This window comes from Fundulus heteroclitus, unplaced genomic scaffold (genome assembly GCF_011125445.2).
Source record: "Fundulus heteroclitus isolate FHET01 unplaced genomic scaffold, MU-UCD_Fhet_4.1 scaffold_40, whole genome shotgun sequence".
Taxonomy (NCBI): Eukaryota; Metazoa; Chordata; class Actinopteri; order Cyprinodontiformes; family Fundulidae; genus Fundulus; species Fundulus heteroclitus.
In genome coordinates, this window is record NW_023396813.1 from 1894000 (window position 1) to 1921047 (window position 27048).

Here is a 27048-nt window from a genome sequence, read left to right on the forward strand (position 1 = left end):
AACTTCTTCAGAAGTTGAACGATTCTAGTTATTTTTATTCTGGCCCCCTAAAGAGGGGCCTTTTTGGGGGCTTTCTCATTTTCAAAAACTCACCAAACTTTGCAGGTGCATGGTGACTATTTAAAAAATTTTGTATTTTAAGGTCGTCACAAAAATCGAAAGAAAAATGCCTCAACGGCGCCACCTAGAAATTTTCAAAGGACCCTTTGCTATTCACTTACTTCATCGTAGAGTAATGAAATTTTGTACAGTTGTAGATCTAAGCAAGACACTCAGAATTTACAATTAACGTCATAGTGCAAGTATCACAGGAAGTTGGCCATTTCAGATTGAAGGTCGTAATTTGACCTCATTTTTCATGTTTACAGCATTGCTATTTGATCGAACTCGTCCTAGAGATTTTGAGCGAGCGGCTTGAAACTCGGGCAGTCTGATCATAAGGCATGGCCAATTAAAAGTTATCAAAACGGTGAGTTTTTGAGCATGCCGAAGGGGCGTGAGCAGGGGTCAAAGTTCACCTACTCGCCATGAAACACAAAACTGTTATATTTCATACACAAAAACTCACAGAGCCACCAGACTTTCAGTAGTTGATCACCACTAGGTCTCCTACAATATCCAATGGTCAAATGATGACATTGCTTAGGCCACGCCCCCTGACAACAGGAAGTGTCATGTTTTATTGTCAACAGTCGCTATGTTACCCCTCTGAGCTAATCAACATGAAACTGTGTCCACAGACAGAAGACATGTTGCTGTGTTGTGGATTCCAGGCCCAACTGGATTTCATGTAGCAGTGCGGCGTGGTGGCGTGGCAAAGTCACCTGAAACGCTGCTGCCATATGTCCAGACTTATTTAATAAAAGGTAACTTAAAATTACCTTAAAAGGACAACATTTCAAAAGGCAAAAGGCTTATTTAATGCTTTGAGAACATCTCTTCTATTCGGCTACAAAATCAACCAAAACAGGATGATCTTTTAACCTATAAGACCATTTTTAAGATGTCAATACATAGATTTTAAGCTGGTGGGTCGCCACTGCCTCCGGTGGCCAAATGCATCGCTGCATCAACTGATCTGCACCAGTTTAATCTTGTCATGGCAAAATTATTTTTTCTCTTCATGTGTGGCCCTAATACTCCATCGTAAGAACACCGCTGTCGTTACCGCGGGTCCTGGAAAAAAACAAAAAAACCGCTGCTCCTGGGGGGAATTTTTGATTATGCTCACGCATAGATGTGTAATACTTCTCATTGCAATTCAGACAGGTGCAGACTGCACTGTGCAGTTCATTTTAAAGAGGCAGTTTTGGCGCATATTCCCATAGAAATGGCCTGGGGGGAGTCGTGTGTTGTCGTGGGCGTGTTTACCCGCTGCAGGTAACCGCTGTGAAACAATCAGAAAGATTTCCCTAATTAATAACATCTTTATGGAGCGCTAGACTTATTGTTACTATGTGCTGCTTTATCAGTTCTCTCTCTCTCTCTCGCTCGCTCGCTCGCTCGTCATCGGACAAAAATCAAACTGCTATGTGTTTGTATTTGAAATTGTGCGTCAGACTCACATTTAGAAGTGTTGTTACGACGTTTGAGATGTAACTGCAACCGTTATATATATTTTGTAACTTTACTGAATTAGCAGCTTAAGAAGATTGGGTTTGACAGACAACACCAACTGTCCCCTCAATCCAGTGCACACAATACCACAACAGACCTCATCACGCTCTACAGTACATCAAGAAAACTAAATCAACTAAAACAAGTTCACGAGTGCACTTGAAATGAAGTTAATCCATATTTGTGTGTCAGGGTGTCTAAGCACTCTCCAGAATTTGACATCTCAGCAGAACCTGTAATAATTATAGAAAGTAACGTTATAGTTGTTCTGCCTTTTGTTAAGACAGCAAGGAATTCATGTCGTGAATACATTACATAAATAAGATATTAATTATCATTAGTCAGAGGAAATCCATGGTAAAAACAGAAACGTTTTGGGTTCATATTTAATCAGAGTGAGACATCACAACTTTGTTAGATCTCTATGTGAATTACGTGACATAGTGAGTGCCCCTACCTTAAAAAAAGATCTTTGACACATTTTGCTCCGGTTAAAAGCTGCTTTTCAGCGATGAAGCTAGGGAAACTGCTAATGTTGAAGTTGAATTTGTTCTACACGCTTCTGCCTTGGAAAAATATTTGTCTTTTTACAAAAACAATGTTTAAAGCCAGATTTGGGAACAAAGGTTATTCAGAGAATGCAAGAAAAGGAAGCTTTGTGTGGGGAACTTTTGTCCTAGCTGTCTAGCTGCATATAGCCCCAGGACAGCACAATAGTTTTCTTGAAGTATAATTTTGGAGAAGTAGAAACAAGTATTAATTTCAAAAGGTAGGTAAAAAAGGAAAAAATGTTTTTACAAAATCTTAAAATGTTGGATAGTCGTTATTTCCATCTTGCTGTGAAAATCGGTGAAATATTATAATTTTTAATGCTTAGATATAAAATTGCAAGGCAATTACTAAAATTACTTTTTGTTGAAAATGTTTTTTGGCATGCCATACTTTATATTTATAGGTAGCCTAGATGTGCATAATAAAAGAGTGGAACTAAAAGCTGGTCTAAAATTATTATGGAGCTTTAACTTGCTAAGAATAATAACGTTAGATGATTATATATTTAAAATGATATAACTGTCTCATAAAATGTGATAGTTTACTTGGTCTGAAGAGATGATGCAATTCAATGTTATTTATATAGCGCCAATTCATGAAATATGTCATCTCAAGGCATTTTACAAAGTCAAAATCAATCAGATTATACAGATTGGGTCAGATTATACACATTGGTCAAAAAATTCCTATATAAGGGAACCAGTTCATTGCATCAAAGTCTTGACAAGTAGCATTCTCTCTTGAAGAAGCGTAGAGCCACAGGGAGAGTCGTCTGCATTGTCCATGGCTTTGCAGCAATCCCTCATACTGAGCAAGCATGAAGCGACAGCGGGAAAAAAACTCCCCATTAACGGGAAGGAAAAACCTCCAGCAGAACCAGGCTCAGTATGAACGGTCATCTGCCTCGATTGAATGGGGGTTACAGAAGACAGAGCAGAGACACAACAGACAGAAGAGAGACAAATAAGCACAAAAGCACACATTGATCCAGTAATCTGTTCTACATTAGATGGTAGTAGCGGGTGATCTGTCTTCCCTGGATGATGCCACAGCTAACAGAACGCCAGACCAGGTGTACTTACTATTAAGAAAAAAGAGAGAGAATAAAAAGTTAAAAGCTGTAATGACAACAGTGATGCAAAACTGGAGAACAGTAGACTGGAGAACAGTAGAACTAGGTAGAGTGAGAAATATAGGCCCTGATGTCCTCCAGTAGCTTAAGCCTATAGCAGCATAACTATAAAGGTAGCTCAGGGTAACATGAGCCACTCTAACTATAAGCTTTGTCAAAAAGGAAGGTCTCAGAAGCCAGCTTCTAGTGGAGGAGTTCAAGTATTTTGGGGTCTTGTTCACGAATGAGGGGAAGATGGAGCGGGAGATCGACAGGCGGATTGGTGCGATCCGTTGTGGTGAAGAGAGAGCTGAGCCAAAAGGCGAAGCTCTCCATTTACCGGCCGATCTACGTTCCTACCCTCATTTATGGTCACGAGCTTTGGGTCGTGACCGAATAAACGAGATCCCTGATACAAGCGGCCGAAATGAGTTTTCTCCGTTGTGTGTCTGGGCTCTCCCTTAGAGATAGATTCTGCGGTGGCTGACCGCGGGAGGTGCGCGTACCTTAGCGGTGGCCCATAGGCCAGAGCGGCGCTTGGCTGCGAGGGCCGATCATCACCGCTTGCGGTTTTAATATTCTTTTGTTATACTCCTTCTGAAAGTTTGGAACATTTATTTGAGGTTCTGACATTTGTCTGCTTTGGAGTTTAAGAATGAAGAAGCTTTATTGTCATTAGGTTAATTGGTCGACTGATACATTGGCTGGCCGATATTTTTAGTTCATATTTGCATTTGTTTTTGTTGTATCAGTATTGGCCGATATGTGTTCGCCGATTAGCACATTTAGCAGCCATGCCATGGGATCATGTGAAGTGAATGCATTGCCACTGCGTCTCATTAACGTACAGGGGTGTTGCAATGGAGGATCATGAATGCACATGAAAACAATTACTAAATTACTATGTACACAGCATCCAAGTTTAGATAAAAGTGGTGTCGTCCACAATGTTTACAATCATGTTTGTGGGGTAGATGGCAGAGCAGTCGAGGTTGAAAAAAGTGAAGAAAGGCTGAGAACACCACCCTGTGACATGTCAGTGTTGAGGATCAGTGGGGCAGATGTGCGTTTTCCCTATCCCCACCATCTGGGGCCTGATGGTGCGGCAGTCACTGAACCAGGAGAAGAACAGTGGAGATAATCCCAGATTGTTGAGCTTCAGAGCCAGCATATCTGGGAGCACGGTGTTAAAGGCTGTCCACCAATGACATCCTAACATAGGTGTTTAGATGCTGCAGATGAGTTAGAGCTGTGTCAAGTGCCAGCGAGATGGCATCCACTGTAGAGAGCTCTTCTCCTTGTAGGCAAACTGCAGGCTGTCCAGACCACCAGGGATGGCGACCTTGATGTAATTTAGGATGATCCTCTCAAAGCTCTTCATGATGACAGGGAGCAGACCAACAGGATGGTAATCATTGAGGCAGGTGATGGATGTCTTTTTTTTGGGAACAGGGATAATGATGGATGATTTCAGGCAAGCAAGGACCATGGAGAGCTGCAGAGAGCAGTTGAAGATGTCCAGAAAAACCCCTGCAAGTGTGTCTGCACATGTTTTTAGCATCTGAATTGACAATGTTGTGCTATTACACACTGTTTAGTTATTTAATGTTTAATAAATAACTCTCGGTCTGTTTAAATATTGTCCGCTGAATATTGGCCCAAGAGCTGATATCAGGACAATAGTTGGAAGGGATGATTCGAGCACTGGCAGGCCGCTCTGAGGTCCTACATTCAGTCTCTGACCTGGAGTTTCACAGGAACCACATTTTACTCAGTTTGGTCGACCCTGGATATGCTTGTGAGTCTTTGAGCCCCATGCGGCTAGCATAGGTGGCTGGTCTCCCTAGAGCGGACCCTGTCCTTGAGAGTCCACAAGCAAGAAGGAAGATAAGTGAGGTGTAGCCTGGCTTCATAGCAAGGCACCCTGCTGAAGGGGGCAGTTCTTGGTGCAGCAGTGTGAAATTCCTTTGCTTACAGCCCATTTTGATTTTTCCTCATGGCACAACATGTCTGGACCTTCAGCCTTGCTGATACTGACCTTCTTTAAGGAAGAGAGGCTCATGCTGCCTCTGACTGAGAAAGATTTTTGGACCTTCTGCTCCTTTGAGAGTCAAACCGTGCAAATAAGCTGTTTAAGGTGTCAGGGATAGCTGGGTCATTGCTCAGCTGCTGGTTTCTGTTTTAATAATCTGTGATGATCATGATGCCTCTCCACATGCTGCATGGGTTATTGCTGCTGAAGTGGTCCTCTATGTGTTGCCTATACCTGTGCTTTGCCCTCTGGATATCTTTCTTCAGTTCAGTTGTAGCCCTGCTGTAGGCCAGTCCGTCTCCTGATCTGATTGCTGCATCAGGGGCCTTTAGCAGGGACTGCACTGTGCTGTCCAACCATGGTTTCTGGTTAGGAAATACTGATTGGTTTGTGGGTAGGACAGCATAACTGCAGAAGTGAATATAACACAGCGAGATGACGTGTAACTCTCTATATCAGCACCCTCTTTAAACATCCCCAATCTGTGTTTTCAAAGCAGTCATCTGCCTCGGTCGAGGCAGATGACCGTTCATACTGAGCCCGGTTCTGCCGGAGGTTTTCCTTCCCGTTAATGGGGAGTTTTTCTTCCCACTGTCGCTTCATGCTTGCTCAGTATGAGGGATTGCAGCAAAGCCATGTACAATGCAGACGACTCTCCCTGTGGCTCTACGGTTCCCCAGGAGTGAATGCTGCTTGTCGGGACTTTGATGCAATCAACTGGTTTCCTTATATAGGACATTTTTGACCAGTCTGTATAATCTGACCCAATTTGTATAATATGATTGAACTTGATTTTGTAAAGTGCCTTGAGATGACATGTTTCATGATTTGGCGCTATATAAATAAAATTGAATTGAATTGAATTAAAGCTGAGCAGGCCACTTCCGTCCAAACCTGAATAGTTTTGATGACTGGTCTAGTTCTACAGATCCGGGTTTGGTAGGCAGGGATCAGGTCCACAGAGTTGTAATCTGATGATCCAAAGTGGGGAGCTGCTGCAACCTTATATCCTCCTGGGCTGTTGATGTTGCTGATCTAATATACTGTTGTCTCTGATCAGAAACATAATGAATTTGGGAAATTTTGGAACCACAGCTTTTAGTTCAACACGATTAAAATCTCCAGCTGTGATCACAGCAGCCATCGGCTTACTTTTCATTTGGCTGCTGATAAAGCTGTAGTTCTTTCAGGGCTATCTTAGCATTAGCTTTAGGCTGTATGTTTGCGGCAATATTGAGTGTGAGCGTGTATAAAACCAACTCGCCTGCTAATTGAAGAACTGCAACATTTTCGACGGGCCATCCGTTAGCAGGTTTCTTGCTAGTAGTTATTCAACATTCAACAAGAAATGTCCTGTCTTTCGTATCACCTGGGTCAAAATCCAGCATCCAGCTGACCAGAATTATGCTGGTTCTATCTTTGTCAGGTCCCTTTGCCCAACTTACAAGAGCAAACCGATATTTTGCCATTTGTGCTAGACAATAGCGGCTTTTCGTTTCTGCTGCTCGCGCTCAAATCAACCGACTCACGCGCCTAGCACTGCGCGTCCGTTCGGTGGTAGTGCACATGCACGAGTTGTAGCAGGCTATTTTAACATTTATTAACTGGAACATTTGTATTACAGATATGTCAAATACATGTTTTCCTAGTCTAAATTAACATTTCAGATATCTAAAATTATATTTTCCGTATATAAACGGCTACTTAAAATGTGCAAATATTTCTATGTATCTGAAACTTAATTATTACTATTGTTTTTGTTTTTTTGACATCCTGAAATTCAGTTTCTATTGGCAAAATGTAATTTATGAAATCTAAAATTACAGTTATCACTATTAGGAGTTTATTTTTGACTAGAAAGAATCCCATTTTAGTGATCTAAAAATGGAACAACAGAGAGGAGAGCACCTTTAATAAATGTCAAAACTGCCTGCCATACACCTAAGAATTCTGGCCAGACTCGAGTCATGCCTGTTTTCAAGCAAATGTCATGCTCCCACAGACAGACAAAGAAAATTGACTTAGTTCGACTGAAAATACAATATATCCTCCCAGGTTCTGATCATGGACATTCCAAGCAGAACAAGACGATTTTGGGGAAAAAAATGTTTTGCTTTTGGGCAAAAGTGTGATAAATCACATACTACATTGATTCATGTTGAAAATGTAGCTGATCTAAAAAAAGGGAATTCCGGGGCAGGAAACAGATATTTGATGTGACACTGTTCAAAAGAAAATGTATGCTAATTGATCTGCCAAAATTTGCAAGCATCTACCTTTGCATGCATACCTCCAAGATCCGGTGTGGAGGACTGTTATATTTAAAAATATAGTGTAATTTTTTGTCTTAATTGCAATACATTCTTATAATAATCAGTATATACACATATATGGTATATGCTTATATTGCAATATATTTGAAAATATAAATACTAAATATCATATATGGGAAATATTTACTCATGTATTGCATGATATTTACCACTATATTGCAATATATTTTTGTTTCGTAAAGGAAGGAATGATCATTAGATGAACTCAGTGCGCTTTCACTTACTCTTGTATTGAGAGTATGTAAAAAAAAAAGCAGAACGCAGAAATCTCTTCATACAATTCTTAACCTTTTAACTGCAAGTCATTTATACTATATTTTTTAGACGAAATCAAGTATTTCACATTACAGTTGTTTTACAATATTTAAACATTCCACTCTGAATTATTTAAGTGCTGTTTTTATAGCATACTATCCAAACTAAATTAGTAATAATAAAAAAATAGAAATATTTCCAACCAAACAGTACATCGCTTGTACTACTTCACAAAAATCACAAGTTATTATTTAACTTTAAACAAATCAAACTACTGGATGCCGAACGAAACATGAGGCCTACTGCCATTAGCAGCAGAGCTAAATTAGTTAGCCAAACACTCTTCGCACATCACATTAAAGCAATATAAACTGAATACATACAAATTCACACATACAGAGCTAGCATTCATCCGCGTGTCATTCTCCTGAGAGTTAGATCCCATTTCTTACCTTTTAAAGGACAAATGTGAGAGAAGTAATGATCACAAGATGAACTCAGTGCGCTTTCACGTGGGGTCTGTCTCATTCCGAATACTTCACTTACTGCCATAGTGCCCACTTTCGATCGTTAGTATTGTTCCAAAAGGAACACTTATGTTAAAACGCTTACCGGAAATGACGGGATGACGTGACGAACGCAACGCGAATTTTCAGCCCGCCAAAAGTATATGCCGGCGGAATACATATCAGCTTCTGTCAGTGAGGGACATGTAAGTGATGCATTAGACGAGAGTACAATGCCTCGTATTACCACCATTACTTACATTTATATCATTGCGGTGGCGCAGCTCCGGCTGTCTTGTCTGAATTGTCCGCCATTATTTTCAAAATGGGAACATCTTCCTGACATCCCTAGTCCCTCCCTTTCCGCTTTGTAGTCAAGATGGCGTCCGTTTAGTGCGAGTAGGGTCCATAGTTACACACTGCATTTTGTGACCGTTTTTAGGGGGTCATCCGGGTACCTTCAGTGCACTGACTTTTTGTGTTATCTACACTATATACTTAAAACTAAGTGTTCGAAGTGTAGAAGTAGGCGGAATGAGACACAGCCTTACTCTTGTATTGAGTGTATAAAAGGGCGCACTAGTCCCCCTAGTGGTCCATACCTAGTGGACGGCCTGATGAGAGCAATCTAAGTGCTCTCATTGTACGTCTAAAAACCACACGTCAGACTCAGCCCCCTACAGAGATGGTGCTACTCGGACTTGTCTATCCGGAAGCCCAATGTAAACAGTAGAAGAAGAAAAAGACGTGTCCATGGTCACTGTTAAATATAAGGCTAATAAGAACACGCTCCCTTGGCAATTCTACGAGTTGCACCTCCGTAGTTTGACTCAATGTCACACCTACTGCCGCCATGCGTCTCTCCACTTCTATGTTTTCGTCTGAGAAGAAGAAGAAGATTTCTCTTGTTTGCACATGCGCAGTGCCTGAGGTTGGGGAAAATCGGCTCGTAACGCCGCTTCAGCAGCAGGATGCGCTCACTATTACTCACAAGGGCCGACTGAATTTCAAACATGTTTGATTTTCATCTGACCGTCCAATTCCTGATCGTGAGGTTGTCGTGACAGGCTAATCGCCCCTTGTTACCCCCTGTATACTACACGATGCAGGACGCACGATGCTGCTGAAACTCAGCTCGATCGAAAAAAATGCTCGCATGACTGAAGAATAGGTCCAAAAAGGGCAAAAACTTGTACAGTGTATTCCCCGCTTTATGAACAGTTAAGATCCTAAGAAGGACCCTCAAGCTCCCAGGCCTCAGGTAGAGGATCTGAGCTTGAGAAACGGAGAACCACCCAGCCAGAGCAGTTTATATATAAAACTGCTGCATATATATATATATATATATATATATATATATATATATATATATATATATATATATATATATATATATATATATTAGTGCTGTCAAACGATTAAAAATTTTAATCGCATAATGTCGATAATTAACTCGAGATTAATCGCAATTAATCGCATATTTTATCCTTTTATTTCTTAAAGTGTAATAGCCTGTTTGGGCATTTTAATGTGCAATTTTGCAATAAATGACACTAATAAAATACATGCTTGTACAAAACATATTTTTATGTTATTTTTCAAGCACTTTTCAGAATTGGAATGAAAACATCCTGGTGCCAAATGTTAAACTCAGGACTATAATGGCTAAATGACTAATCATGACGCCCTGATGTTTACACCATGTGTAAACAAATGTGTAAATAAATACCTGTTTTCATGCCGATATATTTTTTTTGCCTCTTAAACAAAGCTAGACATGGTATTATGCATAAACATATAAATTAATAAAAATTGTACATTTCAATAAAGTCATAAGTTTTGTTCATTTCTTCACTCTCTCTCTTACACATCTAATTCTGAGCTTTCACACCAACAACAATACAGGTCATTCCAGTCTTACACTTTGCTTGCAACTGGGCAGGAGCTTAGTACCCTGAATGAGACTGTTTAGCAACTGTTTAGTAACTCCAGGTCCTTCGTTTGGCAACGTGATTCAGCCTTAGTTTGTCAAATACAGAGAAAACAAATTAATAAGCATTAAAGTACGGTTTATGGGTTGGGGTTTCTGCAATTTTATCAATGTGTAAAAGCTCATCTTAAGAACCAATGTCTGATAAAATAGTGATCTGCACCATGTAATCTACTTTCCACAGTTATCACCGGTTATTGCCCCGTAAACTGCAGAAAATACGCGCAGAGTTGCTCTGTCTGCCTTTACTACCGTCGGCTCCTATGGCGGAGGGATATTTCAGCTGGATACACTCAAATGTAGTGCAGGCAGGTCTCATAATAACTGCTGTTTCGTCACTTATTTTAGAGCCCAAATAAGCGATTTCACTTTCAGAAACGTGTCCAAAAAAACCCGCAACCCGTGACTCATGAATTATAGAAGCTCTTTTAGAAAAAATAAGCCCAAAGTTGCATGTGTCCGAGGGTAAAAGAAACCCTTCGGGGCGGGTGTGTTTTGCCACAGTTTTCTAGCACTCTTGAAACTACGGAAAGCGCCGAGGGTAAAAGAAACACAGTCCGGACAGCGCAGCGGGGGAAAAAAACATTAGGGAACGGTGTGTGTGTTTTGACGCGCGGCGACAAAAAAATTGTCTGCGTTAAAATGGGTTTGCGTTAACGCCGTTAACGCGTTTAACTGACAGCACTAATATATATATATATATATATATATATATACTGTATATATATATATATATATATATATATATATACTGTATATAACAGCAAACTCTGCTCACACATAGTGTGAGTGAGAACTTCACTTTAAGTTCAAGAATTTATTAACAGAAATAAAATGAACATCCAGAGAACATCCCTATGTAATTCCAAAAAAAGTAAAAAACAAAGCAACTGGACTTGTTTTCCGTAGTTGAAGACGTTTCGCTTCCTCTCCCGGAAGCTTTCTCAATTCAAAAAGTCTGGAGTAATGTGGAGTAACAAGCTTTATACCATTGCCCAACAAAGGCTTTGCAATGGCTTAGATAACATGCAAATTCAATCGAAACAGGTCCACCCCTTAGTAATGGGCGGTCGTTAAAGCCATTAAGCCAGCAGATTGGACCGAAACTGGTCCACTCCTCTGTAACGAGGAGTCGTTAGGGTTGTTATTGGCTTGGCTTAAAGGAACAATGTTTTGATCACCCGAATGAGGGTGAGAGTTAAGGTGATGACTGGCCGGAATTAATCCTATATGGTATAAATCCTCAATGGTATAAACCGCTTTGACACATCAGCTGTTTCCGGAGTCCCAAAGGCCAATAAAGCCCGATAGGACTCCTTCTTCAGCTTGACGGATTCTCTCACCGCTGGTGTCCACCAGCGTGTTTGAGGGTTGCCGCCGTGACATGCACGACAACCTTGCGGCCGCAGCCCTGACTAGCCGCTTTAACAATAGAGGCGCGGAACATGGTCCACCCAGACTCAATGTCCCCCACCTCCCTCGGGACGTGTGCAAAGTTCTCCCGGAGGTGGGAGAGCAGTCAAAGCGGCAGGCTGATTGCTGAGGCAAAAAGTCGGGCGTGGGTAGATTTTGGAGAGGCCATGGAGAAAAACTTCCGTACAGCTTCGAAGGGATTCTGGTCCACTATCCGGCGTCTCGGTGGGGGGGGGGAGCAGTGCAGTACCAACACTGTTTATAGTGGGGGTGGTGTGCTACTGACCTCGACTCAGGTCATCGTGCGTCGGTGGGCGGAGTACTTCGAAGACCTCCTTAATCCCACCAACACCTCTTCCATTGCGGAAGCAGAGCCTGGGGACTCTGGGTCAGGTTCTCCCACCTCTGGTGCTGAGGTCGCCGAGGTTGTTAAAAAGCTCCTTGGTGGCAAGGCTCCAGGCATTGCTTGGACATCAGGGGCAGTTCCCCTTGATTGGTAGACTGGGGTGGTGGTCCCCCTATTTAAAAAGGGGGACCGAAGGGTGTGTTCCTATTACAGAGGAATCACACTCTTAAGCTTCCCTGGTAAGGTCTATTCCGGGGTCCTGGAAAGTAGGGTCCGTCGGATAGTCGAATCTCAGATTCAGGAAGAGCAGTGTGGTTTTCGTCCTGGCCGTACAACACTGGATCAGCTCTACACCCTCAGCAGGATCCTGGAGGGGGCACGGGAGTTTGCCAAACCAGTCTACATGTGTTTTGTGGATCTGGAGAAGGCATTCGACTATGTCCCTCGAGGGATCCTGTGGGGGGTATTCCGGGATTATGGAATCCTGGGCCCTTTAATAAGGGCTGTCAGGTCTCTGTATGACTGGTGTCAGAGTCTGGTCCGCATTGCCGGCAGTAAGTCGGACTCGTTTCCGGTGAGAGTTGGTCTGTGCCAAGGTTGCCCTTTGTCACCGATTCTGTTTATAACTTTTATGAACAGAATTTTTTAGGCGCAGCCAAGGTATTGAGGGGATCCCTTTTTGTGGCCTTAGGATTGCGTCTCTGCTATTCGCGGATGACGTGGTCCTATTGGCTTCATCAGGGCGTGATCTACAGGGATGAGAATCAGTGCTTCCAAATCTGAGACCATGGTCTTGAGCCGGAAAAGGGTAGAGTGCCTTCTCCGGGTTGGGGAGGATGTGCTACCCCTAGTGGAGGAGTTTAAGTATCTTGGGGTCTTGTTCACGAATGAAGGGAAGATGGAGCGGGAGATCGACAGGTGGATTTGTGCGGCGTCTGCTGTGAAGCCCACCACAGTTTTCAAAATAAATCCTAGAGGAAACCCTGATACTAACCAATAAACCCAGTAATCACTTTAAACAGGATAAGTCATCCAGGGCATGGTACCACATTGGCCTGCAGCTTAAAAGCTTGGGATGTCTCCCTCACCAGCTTTGAATTGAGAAAGTTCTTAAACATAAACATTGAGACATTTTCAACTACAAGACCTGAAGTCCAGCTGTTTTTTTAACCTTTTTTGATAAGGCAGTGATGTTATGGATAAAATCAGATGTCTGCAATATAGTTTTTTCTTTCCAAATTTATTTTAAGATCAGATTTTTTTCTTTCTTCTGCAGAATGGAGATCGAAAGGCTTGTTTTGCAGCTCTCAGTTGACCCAGTTTCGTGAGTTTCTTCTGAGAGTTAACAAATACCAATGCTTGAAGATGAAAGATGACAGAGAGGCTACAATCAAGAGGCTTATCCTGGTGGAGGTATGTACAAAGTCATCAACTTACATAACTTTTTCTGTTCTGTCTTTTTTTGTATTTACTCATCGTAACAGTACAATAATCATAATTTAGGTTTAAGCAAATTCTGACAATCATATATATATATATATATATATATATATATATATATATATATATATATATATATATATATATATATATATACCGTTCAAAAGTTTGGGGTCACCCAAACAATTTTGTGTTTTCCATGAAAAGTCACACTTATTCACCACTATACATTGTGAAGTGAATAGAAAATAGAGTCAAGACATTGACAAGGTTAGAAATAATTATTTGTGTTTGAAATAAGATTTTTTTTATATCAAACTTTGCGTTTGTCAAAGAATCCTCCATTTGCAGCAATTACAGCATTGCAGACCTTTGGCATTCTAGCTGTTAATTTGTTGAGGTAATCTTGAGAAATTGCACCTACACTTCCAAAAGCAGCTCCCACAAGTTGGATTGGTTGGATGGGCACTTCTTGCGTACCATACGGTCAAGCTGCTCCCACAACAGCTCAATGGGGTTCAGATCTGGTGACTGCACTGGCCACTCCATTACCGATAGAATACCAGCTGACTGCTTCTGCTCTAAATTCTTGTTCTAAGTTCTTGCACAATTTGGAGGTGTGTTTAGGGTCATTGTCCTGTTGTAGGATGAAATTGGCTCCAATCAAGCGCTGTCCACTGGGTATGGCATGGCGTTGCAAAATGGAGTGATAGCCTTCCTTATTCAGAATCCCTTTTACCCTGAACAAATCTCCCACCTTAACAGCACCAAAGCAACCCCAGACCGTCACATTACCTCCACCATGCTTAACAGCACCAAAGCAACCCCAGACCATCACATTACCTCCACCATGCTTAACAGATGGCGTCAGGCATTCTTCCAGCATCTTTTCATTTGTTCTGCATCTCACAAGCGTTCTTCTTTGTGTTGTGCAATTATACACTGTTTAAAGTTATTTAATGTTTATTAAATAACTCTCTGTCTGTTAAGTATTGTCTGGTAATGATCAGCTCTTAAGCTGATATCAAGACAAATGGTTGAAAGGGATGAATTCGAGCACTAGTGATCTTTTTAACAGCAAAACCTGCACACATATAGAATGGAGTGACAACTTCTTTTCAAGTCCAAGAATTTAATAACAGAAATAAAATGAACATCCAGAGAACATCACTATGTAATGCTGTTTATCTGAATTAACACAATATTTTGATTAACAAATCCTCTCTACTAGGCTAGTGAAACTTAACTAAACTACTAAGAAAAATGAAGATAAAAAGAAGCTAAGCTAAGGAACTATTTACATGCAAAAACAAACAGAAGACAAAACAAGAGTGGTTGATCATGATCAGAATAATGAATTGAATCCTTGTTCACTGAAGGTCTGATTCCAAAAACATGGAAAACATTTGCCATGTATTTCAATCCATTCACAATGCAAAGCCCAAGTTAAACATAACATTATTTGTTGAAATAATATTCTGAGGACCGGTTTGTCCTGTAAAATCATTCAAACCCATACGACCGAGTTTGTTAATGTGATTCTCCCTCCAGGCGTCTGGGGTCGCTGTGGCAACTCGGTGGCTAAGAGGTTACAACATAAAGTTGCCAAAATTGCCTTGAAAACCGGCATTAATATACCATATTGATGCGGGAATAAGGCTCATAACACCATCGGAGGATGGCGGAGCAGAACAGTCACGCTTTATGCTTTAAAACGAACTCCTTTTGAAATGTCCGAAACCGGATGTTAGCAAGGCTAATATCCTGTTGGCTAGCGGACGCTCAGCGTTAACAAATGAAAGCTTTTGTTTTATTTTTAGTGTAACGCTTATAACTTAACTATAACGCAATAAATATAGGACCACTATATTACCAGAGTTATCAGAGCTAGGTTCGGCTATAGGGAGAGAATTGACAACGACTAGTATTTAGATGAAGGAAAAGACAATAACATTTATTATGACACACAAGAAAAGATATTGAACCACAATAGAAAAATGTATAACCTCGCGTGAAGTCAGTCAGTAACAAAATGTTCAATATCATAAAGTTTAACTCCAAAGTTCAATATTTCGATCCCAGAGTTCAATGTTTCAATCCCAAAGTTCAATATTTCAAACCCGAAGTTCAATGTTTCTGTATCAATGTCCATGTATCCTTTAATTCGTCGAAAAAAGGTAGAAAAATGCAAAAAAAGATCTTCGTACGTACTTTTGTAAAAGAAGGAAAAAAAATGAAACAAGGCCTTACTAATCACTACCCGGGTAGGAAATTAGTGATGTGTATCTCAGTCTTATCTGTAATCCAGATCAGATTGCATCCAGGTCACAGGTAGGCGGACACACACACTGGTCACAGTCCTTGGGATAGGCGGACACACACACTGGTCACAGTCCTTGGGATAGGCGGACACACACACTGGTCACAGTCCTTGGGATAGGCGGACACACACACTGGTCACAGTCCTTGGGATGGCTCGCTGTATCTCTCTCTCTCTCAATCGTGGCAGAAGATGCACAATAACAAAAAAACAATCTGCACACGGCAGTATAAAATACCTCATTGGTGCCATGCAGCATTGTTTCACTTCATACCATAAGTATTAACATTCAACTCAAATATCATTTCTCTGTCTAATATAAATCATGTACTGAACAACTGTGCAATACAGTACCAGTTCAGCAAAATGACAGTGTCATTTGTATCTCCAGTTAACATACATGTACATTCACAGTTAACCAAATACAATATCAACAGTAAGCCATTAGCAACTTACTATGTGTATACCACATCATATTATTTTTAAAACGTCATTACAATGGCCTGAAGCCTGAAAACATTAGCCCTATAGAGTAACCTCGTAGCTTAAACATTGTCTGCACGCGCTCCTACACCGTGTCACAGCATGCAGGCATGCTCACGCAGGGTGCACATGATTAGAAAAGAAAGCGCCGTTTTAAACTAACACGGTGGGTTTAAAACAATAACATTCATTTTCAATATATCTCTGACTGTTTTTTTTTTTACCGCTATATACATCAAATTAGTTTTTTTTTACCTCAAAAGTAAAAGGAAGCTAACCAACGCCTAACACATTGGCTTGCTTAACAGAAACACACACACTCACCGGAGATTCGATGATTTAAGACACAAACGATCTTCAGGAATAATAATCCAACCAGAAACGTCTTCTTGAAAAAGTTAAACAAAGATTTAGTTCAAAAATAACGGTGAAGTGTTGGAACGTTGATAAATCTTAATATTTCTTTCACTCGCAATATCTCTATGAGCTTCAGGAAAAGAAATGCAGCTGTGTACTCTTCCTCTATGTGCAATGCACTCGTTCACATGCAGCACAGCGACCCCTAATGGACAGGGGGCAACACTACAACTACATTCAATAACCCAGTGCAATTTATGTGGGTTACATTAGTCATAATGAGTGGCTGGATAACATAAACATTAATGTCCCATCAGTGTATGAAACCCTTGTGGAGGTAACCTTTCTGTTAAACCTTAAAACGCACTCGACAGTGACATGGTACCAAATGCTAGCAATGCTATATCGTTAGCCTTTTGTTCAAAACACCAGGTGTACAACGGTTTACAAATCGTTTCCCAATAAACCTTTTTAACTTCACCCTCAGCTTGCTGCCCCAAACCTGTCCTTCGTCTCGTGTCAGTTCTGTCCAGTTTTGGCCATTCACAGAAGGAGCGTTGTAGGAGGAAATGGTTGGCTAGCGTCAGCGGGCTAGCGCTTGGCTCTGCTGCACCACATGGTCGGGTTGGAGGCCTGTTTGTCCTGCAGACAATCTCTGACTTGGATGCAGTCCGATTTGAGCATGGGATTTTCTCAGCATCCAGCCTTCAGCTCCATCGGGGTTGAGGAAAAATACACAGAGCTGTTTTGCATGCAGGATCTTTGCCCCTGCATCTGATTGTGGGGTTAAGACAGCAACTTAGCTCTGTATTTGCCCGGACATGTTCCCCAGGCGATGAGACCTCTCCAGATGCTGGCAGTCGGGTCTAGCAGACCCTGAATCAAGCGTGGCTGGTCCAGGCAATCTCCCTCAGCTGCTGGCTTGTGTGTCGGTGAGGGCCAACCAGGCCCTCATGGCTTGGCCTTTTTTGTCTGCTCTGAGAGAGCTGCAGTAGAGCTGAAGAAGTCTGCAGAAACGAGGAGCTGAAGAGAAGAGAGCTGCAGAAGATGCGCTGTGACTTTTATCTGTAAGGAGTGGTCACAGCTGACCTCCCGCTGAGAGAGAGTGAGAGAGAGGCCGCCCTCTGTGCCTGTGTATCCTTTACAGCAGGAGTTGGGTTCTTTTTGTCACCTCTTCCCTACTGTTCAGGATCCAATCTGAGATCAATTATTCATCATGGCGTACTTATGGCATAACATTTGTGATCCAAACACCTCAAACTTGGATACATCCGTCCACAACACTTTTTTCCAGTCTTCCTCTGTCCAATGTCTGTGTTCTTTTGCCCATCTTAATCTTTTTCTTTTATTGGCCAGTCTCAGATATGGCTTTTTCTTTGCCACTCTGCCCTGAAGCCCAGAATCCCGCAGCCGCCACTTCACTGTAGATGTTGACAATGGTGTTTTGCGGGTACTATTTAATGAAGATGCCATTGGGGACCTGTGAGGCGTCTGTTTCTCAAACTAGAGACTCTAATATACTTCTTGCTCAGTTGTGCAACGCAGCCTCCCACTTCTTTTTCTACTCTGGTTAGAGCCTGTTTGTGCTGTCCTCTGAAGGGAGTAGTACACACCGTTGTAGGAAATCTTCAATTTCTTAGCAATTTCTCGCATGGAATAGCCTTCATTTCTAAGAATAAGAATAGACTGTTGAGTTTCAAATAAAAGTTCTCTTTTTCTGGCCATTTTGAGCATTTAATTGACCCCACAAATGTGATGCTCCAGAAACTCAATCTGCTCAAAGGAAGGTCAGTTTTGTAGCTTCTGTAACGAGCTAAACTGTTTTCAGATGTGTGAACATGATTGCACAAGGGTTTTCTAATCATCAATTAGCCTTGTGAGCCAATGAGCAAACACATTGTACCATTAGAACACTGGAGTGATAGTTGCTGGAAATGGGCCTCTATACACCTATGTAGATATTGCACCAAAAACCAGACATTTGCAGCTAGAATAGTCATTTACCACATTACCAATGTATAGAGTGTATTTCTTTAAAGTTAAGACTAGTTTAAAGTTATCTTTATTGAAAAGTACAGTGCTTTTCCCCAAACGTTTGAACGGTAGTGTGTGTACATATATATATATATATATATCGAGGGTCCATGCTGGCGCTTGCACCAACGGGGTATTGTAAAGAGGAAGACGCGTTACACCAGACCTAACAATGCAGAAGAGCTGAAGGCCACTATCAGAGCAACCCGGGCTTGAACAATGCTACAGACATATCGACTCCATGCCACGCCATATTGCTGCAGTAATCCAGAAAAAATTAGCCCCAATTAAGTATTGAGTGCTTTACCTGCTCATACTTTTCATGTTCATACTTTTAAACTGGCAAACAATTTATGGAAATCCTTTTTTATATTGGTCTTGGGTAAGGAAAATGTTATTTTGAGAGTGAGGCATATTCTGGTTAACCTGACCCTAGCCAGATTGGTATCGCTTCGCCTAGCTTCACTCACATCCATCTGGGACCTCTCCCATAGAAAGTGATTTCTCCAACCAATTTTATTGTCCAGCAAATCAGGACGCAGGGCTGGAGTTTCATAGATGTGACGTAGTGGAGAAGTGACCGTGAGACTGTTTTGATTCAACAATGGCGGCTCGCATCGAGGTAGCAAGCGTTAACGTTGATGCTGCTATTTCTTTCGTGTTGTCCAATCTACCTAATATTGTTTCATTAAAAGAACATCAGAGAACGACTCTGAAGGCTTTTGTTGGTGGAAACGATGTTTTCGCCCTTCTCCCGACCGGATTTGGCAAGTTTTGTTTTCCGGGGCGCGGACGCGGCACCCGTGGTGGACGCGGCGCCCGTGGCGGTTAGTGCGAACCATGTTAGGAGGCCTTTAGTCCTCGACGTGGTCGGCCCGGGGTCGACTCCAACCCGTGGCGTTTTGCCGCCTGTCTTCCCCCCTCTTCCACCCTCTTACTGTCAGCTCACTGTCAATAAAACGCTAGCCACTAGAGCCTCAAACACATAAAAAAAAGAAAAAAAGGTTTTGTTTTTTCCTGCGTCACTCTCATCAGCGTCACTGGTTGGCTTCAGTGTGAGTGGTTGAAATAGCACGTCGATAAAGACGACTGTAACAAACAGCCGTTTGTTACATCTAAGAATGAACATTTAACTTTGTATTTAAGCGCTTTATTTAGCACTTTAGATAGCATACAGCACTTTATGGATGCATATTTGCACATTTAAGAAATAATTGCACACAGTTATTTGTATAAATGTTTATTGAATGCATTTCCTTTTCCTGGTTTTAGATCCAGTGGCACTGCAGCACTTTATAGTAGAGTGGTTGGGCCCTGGAGAAGAGGGTGACAAATTAGAATGTCAACATGTGTGCAATATCTATTTTATCCTTAGTGTTGTATGTGGTAGTGAAATGTTTGGTTTGTACTCACCTTGTCCTTGTGTCCAGGTCCGTCCCCTAAAAGAGGCCGGGGCTGAAACGACTGCCTTAAGAAGGTTCCGGGCTGGACCAAGGCAGGGAAATGTATAGGGGAGCCAAGTTTAGCTTTTTATATGGTTATGAGGTTTCTATTTATCTTTGGTGTTTGGTTTAGGATTTTATGTAGATAGCTTGGGGTTTTACATGGTTTATGGTTGTTGTTATGGTTTATTGAGGGTTTTAGATAGTTTTAGGAAGTCATCTTTAAATGTACACCCCTGGGAGAGTTTTATGGTTTTTACCAGTTAGTCAGACAGTATTTAAAGGCGCCTGTTTCATCATTTGCTGTGCTGCTGCTGGAGAAGACACATTGCTCCCTCAACTGCCTTTGCACTTTGTAAATAGGTGGTAGAAAAAACAAATAATTAAAAATTGTGGACCACGACATCTCTGCCTCTGCATCCATCCTTCCACACCCCACGTATTCCAACCGCTTAAGGCCAGCCTCGTGACAACGACAGACAAGTGGCTTATCCAATTATATGCAAGGATTTTTGATAAGGCCCAGCCTTCAAAAAAGGCCATTCCTATGGATCAGTCCCAGATGGATGTGAGTGGAGCTAGGCGGAGCGAAATACAACTGGCTAGGGTCAGTTTACATTCTGGTTATAGAGAGAGATAAAGCTGCTATGTCATTGTTTAAGAAAATATGTGACTCAAACACACAGAAAAATGCAACCAGCGTTTTGAAATTCATCCACTCTGGGACCTGGTTTCAAAAATTATCATTAATTGTATCCCAAAATGCAATACCCATTTGGGTGCAGAGCTTAAACATCAAAATTGGTTTGCTGATGCGCCTAATCTCGTCTCCATTTGGATGGGGCCTTAGTGTTTTAAACTGCTTAGCAAATGTATTGCACTCAATACATTTTCATACCAATACAACCATCTGTTATGACTCTCATGTTGTCAAGTGTTCTAGAGTTATGTCAAATATTTTTCTGTAAGGAATCCTGTATCAATTTTCTCTGTCTTTGTTTTTTCCAGGATTTTCCAAACCAGTTCTACAGGCAGCCTTGCAGCTTGCATGACATCTTGAGGTGCGTTCTGGGCAAGTTTGATTGTAACCCAAAACATTTCGGCTTAGCAATTATTATTTTTGTGTTATTCAGTAATTTTAAAGCCCTTTTCGGATCATGTTTCCACAATAAACATGCAACCCTAAACCTTCTACTTTACTTGGTCCTTTTACATCATAAAAGCTGATCTGTCGAGATAATGCAGTGTGTCTGCTTCGTTCTCACCATACTTGCGGTTTCTGCAGTGGTACTAACTTTGTGTCACTGGCTGTGAAATCTTCTATTACCCCTTACATTTCATAGTGATTACAAGGACATAATTTTGGTTGGTAACTTTAACCCACATTGCAAGATCATGAGTCATAAAGAACATTTTGACAGACTGTACATGGACTGTACTGAACTGTCATACTGAGCACTGAACACTATTGCCACATCACCTAATCACACTCACTGACGCGTTTGTACACTGACAATATGTTCGTACACTGACAATATGCAGATCGGTAGGCAACTTGGGGTTAGCGCCTTGCCCACATTGTCTTGTGATAGAGGGAAGCTGGAATCGAACCAACAACAGGGTTTCTGCGGGTCATTAAAAAGCATTAAAAGTCATTAAACGTTTTTTTTTAAATTAAGACCTTAATTGGCATTAAAAGTCATTAAATGTGATTATCAGTGGCATTATTTTTTCTTAAACAATCCGTTGATAAAAACAGTTTTGTCAGATCAATTATATCAGATATAACTGATTCGCCATGTTTGCGCTGAACTAAACACGCTGAACTGCTTCCGGTTGATCGTAAAGCCTTATGTTTTTACGATGTTCTTACTCTGATAAACTCTTCTCAACCCACTAACCTCGCGCTCAGTTCCGTGTCTGCTCGCGGTAGACCTGATCCTCCACGCTCAACACCAGCTGTGCGCTCGCTGGATTCAGCCTGTGCGCTTGTGACTTCAAAAACTGTCCACCTCACCAGCCAATCACAGACAGGTTTCTTGGCATCCAATCAGAGTATGGCTTGCAAATACTGCATTCAGATGGATTAAATCAAAATGCTGCAGCTTTTGTCAAAAATTACTAAACATAACGGTGGGATTGAAGAAAAATTAACAACCAATAAACAGTTTATTATTTTAGCCTAAAATATTTAGTTTAAAATAATTCCTTGAGTTACTAAGTGAGGTGTGACAAATGTTTTTGTCTCTTTTCTTTCCAGCTTCTGGGAGGTGATGCAAATGTTTCTTGTGATCATAATCATCATCATCGTCATCATAATTTACATAGCACATGAGGAAAAACAAAATAACATATAATAAAATGACTTGGGTAAAGACTTAACAGTTTAAAACAACAACAACAATAATAATAACTAGAAAAAGCTGTTCCTGCGTAACAGCGAGTGAGAATGCTAATCTGCAGAATGATTGAGCAGAAGATGCAGAAAACATTGAAATCAGATGTGAAGAATTTGAAAAAAAATTAAGATTTTGAAGGGATTTGAAGAATTGGAAGAAGTAGAAGAATTTGAAGGAATTTGAAGAATTTAAAAAATTTGAAACATTTGAAGAATTTGAAGAAATTTGAAAATTTTTAGAAATTTGGAGAATTTGAAAAAATTTGAAGAAATGTGAAAAATTAGAAAATTTTAATTTTTTTTAAGGAATTTGAAAAATAAAAAAAAATTTAAGATAAAGAACATTTAGAAGAATTGGAAGTATAGGAAGAATGTGAAGAATTTGAAGGAATTTACATTAATTTCAATGGGAACAGCCAAAAAAATCGCACAAAAAGTGAAATATTTTAAAAAGTATAAACGTTAGCATAACCATGAGTCATAGCAGGCATGCCGGGAATGAGTGTATGTATATATATATATATATATATATATATATATATATATATATATATATATATATATATATATATATATATATATATAGATAGATAGATAGATAGATAGATAGATAGATAGATAGATAAACTTTATTCCGGACTCATGGTCCAATAAATACATACATAAAAACATGAATAAATGGATAAGAAGGAGAAAAAAAACACAATATAAGTACCATTACCAATTAGATAGGTGCTTTAAGAAGGCAGGAATACCAGTGTCTCCACAACTTAGATTGGTATCGGATTGCACTACGTGTGGTGTCAGCAAGTGACAAGATAATATCATTGCCAGATGCATTTAACCTGCAGATAAACTTATACATTAACTTTCTTAAAACAGCTTGTAGGGTATTGACTCTTGCTGTGACAAACATCTCACTCGCACTAGACCATCTTGGCCGTTTTAAAAGTACCCGCAAAGCATCATTATAGGCCACCTGCAGCCTTTGCAGGTTGGTTTTTCTATAAGTAGACCACAGGTGAGCAGTGTACAGAGAAGTACAATATGCATTAAACAGTTCCACTTTGACTTCATCAGTACATGCACCAAATTTACGTGCAAGGGTATTAGCTTGAGCATACAACATTCTACATTGTCTATAGATATCATCATCGTCTGACAGATTTTCTGTGATGATGTGCCCAAGATACTTGGTTTTGTTTGTAACACACAGCACAGCATTTGACAGCCGAAAATCTAGAAACGCGATAGATTTGTCTTCTTTAGTCCTACAGATCATGACCACACTTTTAGATGGATTGTACTTAATGTCGTGTTCCAGACCATACTCAGAGCAGATGTTAAGTAATTGCTGTAACCCAGCAGTACTTGGACTAAATATTACTAAATCATCTGCATACATTAGGTGATTCAGTACAGAGTTACCAGCCACACAACCAGTGTTACAAGCTCTCAACTTGGTTGACAGTTCGTCCAGATACAAGTTAAAGAGAACTGGGGATAAAATCCCGCCCTGCCTCACCCCATTACTAACTTTGAAAGGATCTGAGACACAGTCCCCCCATTTAATCTGTAGTGTTTGTTGATCATACCAATAATTCAAAATACGAACGATATACTCTGGTAAACCTTTTTGTGTCAGTTTTATGAATAATTTTCTGTGATTTACCCTATCAAATGCTTTCGATGCATCCAGGAAACACATAAAAACTGAAGAGTTCTGCTTATTATATTTATAAATAATCTCTTTTAGAGCATATATACACATATCTGTGCCCAGCCTAGCCTTAAAACCAAACTGGTTATCTGTAGACTTGATAACCTCTAAAATCCTGTCGAGCAGGATTGACTCTATAATTTTTGAAACTATACTGGCCAGCGCTATCGGACGGTAATTATCAGAACTGCCAATCTTCCCAGTTTTATCCTTGATAACGGGTACTAACAGGACACTTAAAATAGAGTCAGGTAAAAAACCGTGTATAAAAAATGCTGTAAAACAGATGGAAAGTAGAGGAGCTAGCCTTGCACTTGCATACTTTAGATGCTCTGCTGAGACTCCATCCAACCCAGTGGCTTTATTGCTAGACAATTTGGAAATAGCTTTATGAACTTCATAAGGCAGGATTTCATCTATATGGTCAACGTTATTTACAGTGTATGGTTCACTATGAATACAATTAAATAATCTACTGTAATGTTGATGCCACAGCTCCAGAATATTAGCAGTGCCTGATATGCCATCAACTGCACAGGGCAGGGATGTTTTGTGGGATGTCATACCTCTAACTTCTTTCCAAAAGTCTTGTGTATTGTTACAAAAGAGTTTTCTGGCCATTGAATCAGTCCTCATTGCTCTTTCATTTTTACCAATATACCGCACAGCGTACTTGTATTGGGCATTGGTAAACTTTTTATGTTCAAAGACAGGCCCAAACCTCAGTCTCCCTGCCTGGATCCATTCCTTAGAAGCCTCCCGAGCTCTATTAAAAAATTCAGCCACGTGGGTATTCCAACCTGGCCTGATCTTATTTTTCTTTATTTGTTTATGAAAGAGTTTAGTTGGTGCAATCAAAACATTAACTATTTCATTATACACAAAACAAATGGATCCAATGTGCTCAGAATTTTTACAATTAGCATCTCTACAGCTGACTGCTTCTCTAGGCAGGTAGATATTCCTAAGTGAGTTATCTGTGCACATCGAATAGGACAGCAGTTCCTCATTTGAGAGTGAGCTCCAGTCTAAGTGTAATTTGCTACTTTCAGAGTTGTGCTTTTCTGTCATTGGTAACCACTGTAAATATATCTGCATCCCAAATGGAATATGATCAGCAGTAGAGAATTCATACAGGATTTTCATGTCAGTCAATGAGGCATGTGCATCTGCTGTGGTTACACAGTGATCCAACCATGAGGTTGTATGCCATGCCTCACTAATGTATGTAAAACTATCCGTAGGCAGCAGGACTTTAGTTGAGAGAATTAACCCACTATCCTCACAAAACTGGTTTAAATGAGTACCAAATATAGATTTACTATCAGCAATATCAGAGTTCATGTCACCAATAACAAATACATTTGAAAACTTGTTATCTTGTATAAAAGAGTTAATAAAAGCAAGTTTGTTAAGATACTCTGTTTCATTTGCAAGGCACTCATATGGGGTGTACACATTCAAGATAACACATTCCCTGTCATTTTGTGTCAGGTGTATTGCTAAGCACCAGTCCACTTCCAGTCGGATTATTTTAACCCAAGGATCCAGTCTCTTATCCCATAATGTTGCCACACCACCGGCAATCCGTCCTCGTATTATTCCATCACCAATATCAACACTGGACTCCCCAGCCCCGTGAAAACGCTCATTTATAGAGTTCAGTCCTTTTAAGTCCTGCTTTGTCAGAAAAGTCTCTTGTAGACTCAGCACATCACATTGACTCAGAAGTTGATCTCCAACAACCCGCCGAGCTTTGTCCTCTGCACTCTGGCCCAAGCGCAGGCCGCGGCAGTTATATGACAGAACTTTAAGAGCCATGTGTTCAGGTTTATTTGGCCTCAGTGCCACATGCCAAGGAGGCCCCACTCATCTGCATCCCTGGAGGAACCGCACTGCTCATACCCGCAGCTCCAGCCCTACGTGGCTCATAAAAACGCCTTACATAAGCTCCCACTGGCCAGAGATCAGGATTATACATCTCCGCCACTTCATTACATTCAGATGAAACTTTGAAAGAAGCAAACCTGCTATTGTACCACAGTCGAGTGTACCACACTCGACCCGCTAATTTGCACATTTGTATGTATCCTTCAATATCGCTGCTGCACTTTTTCCGGAAACGTACTGCAAAACTGTTTACAATGCAACTGTCTATTGTTAAATCACTGCTGCACCTTACTGCATATTTGTTTACATTGCTTACATTGTCTTTACATTTCAATCTGCCTACTGCTCACTGCTGCACTTTATCCGAAAGTTAATTGAAAGTTATCCTGTATTTGACTGTGATTTACCACTGCATTTTTCTTATCCTGTACTGTAAATTCACTGCAAGGTATCCTGTAGAGTTACTGCAATCTTTCTGAGCTGTATGAAAAAACGAAATTTCGTTCTGTATGCACTCTGTGCTACAAAATGACAATAAAGAAAGTCTAAGTCTAAGTCTGTTATCAGAGCTTATTTTCAGACATGTAACCTCACGACCCAGCTGGTCCTGAAGATAGTCAGTTAATGTCTTTACATCCAGGTCAGGCGAGAATTTAGAAGCAAAAACACTCACCAGTTTTGTTGTCACAGTTTTTATGTTCTTTACTGACCCTGTGCCCACAATAGCCATACTTTTAGCAGTTTTTTTTACTCCAGGTGTAGTACCGCGTAATCCCGCTGGTCGCTTTCCTCTCCTCACAACAGCACTC

General features: G+C 40.7%; 1 protein-coding gene and 1 long non-coding RNA gene across 8 annotated transcripts in view; one reads left to right on the plus strand and one right to left on the minus strand.

Annotated features, from left to right (window-relative positions):
• rad17 (RAD17 checkpoint clamp loader component) overlaps positions 1-27048 on the plus strand; it is a 246379-nt gene that overhangs the window by 94083 nt on the left and 125248 nt on the right. For all 7 annotated transcript variants that reach the window (XR_004929135.1, XM_036130940.1, XM_036130942.1 and 4 more), the window contains 2 exons: positions 13432-13568; positions 21240-21292. Coding sequence is in view for 6 of the 7 variants with exons in the window: in XM_036130940.1 (XP_035986833.1) it covers positions 13432-13568; positions 21240-21292 (190 nt within the window). In the remaining variant the exon portion in view is untranslated. The remainder of the gene's footprint in view (positions 1-13431; positions 13569-21239; positions 21293-27048) is intronic.
• On the minus strand, positions 20014-20525 carry LOC118560171. The gene is made up of 2 exons (XR_004929137.1): positions 20203-20525; positions 20014-20103 (listed from the first exon to the last, which is right to left on the minus strand). It is a non-coding gene; the product is annotated as an uncharacterized LOC118560171 (long non-coding RNA).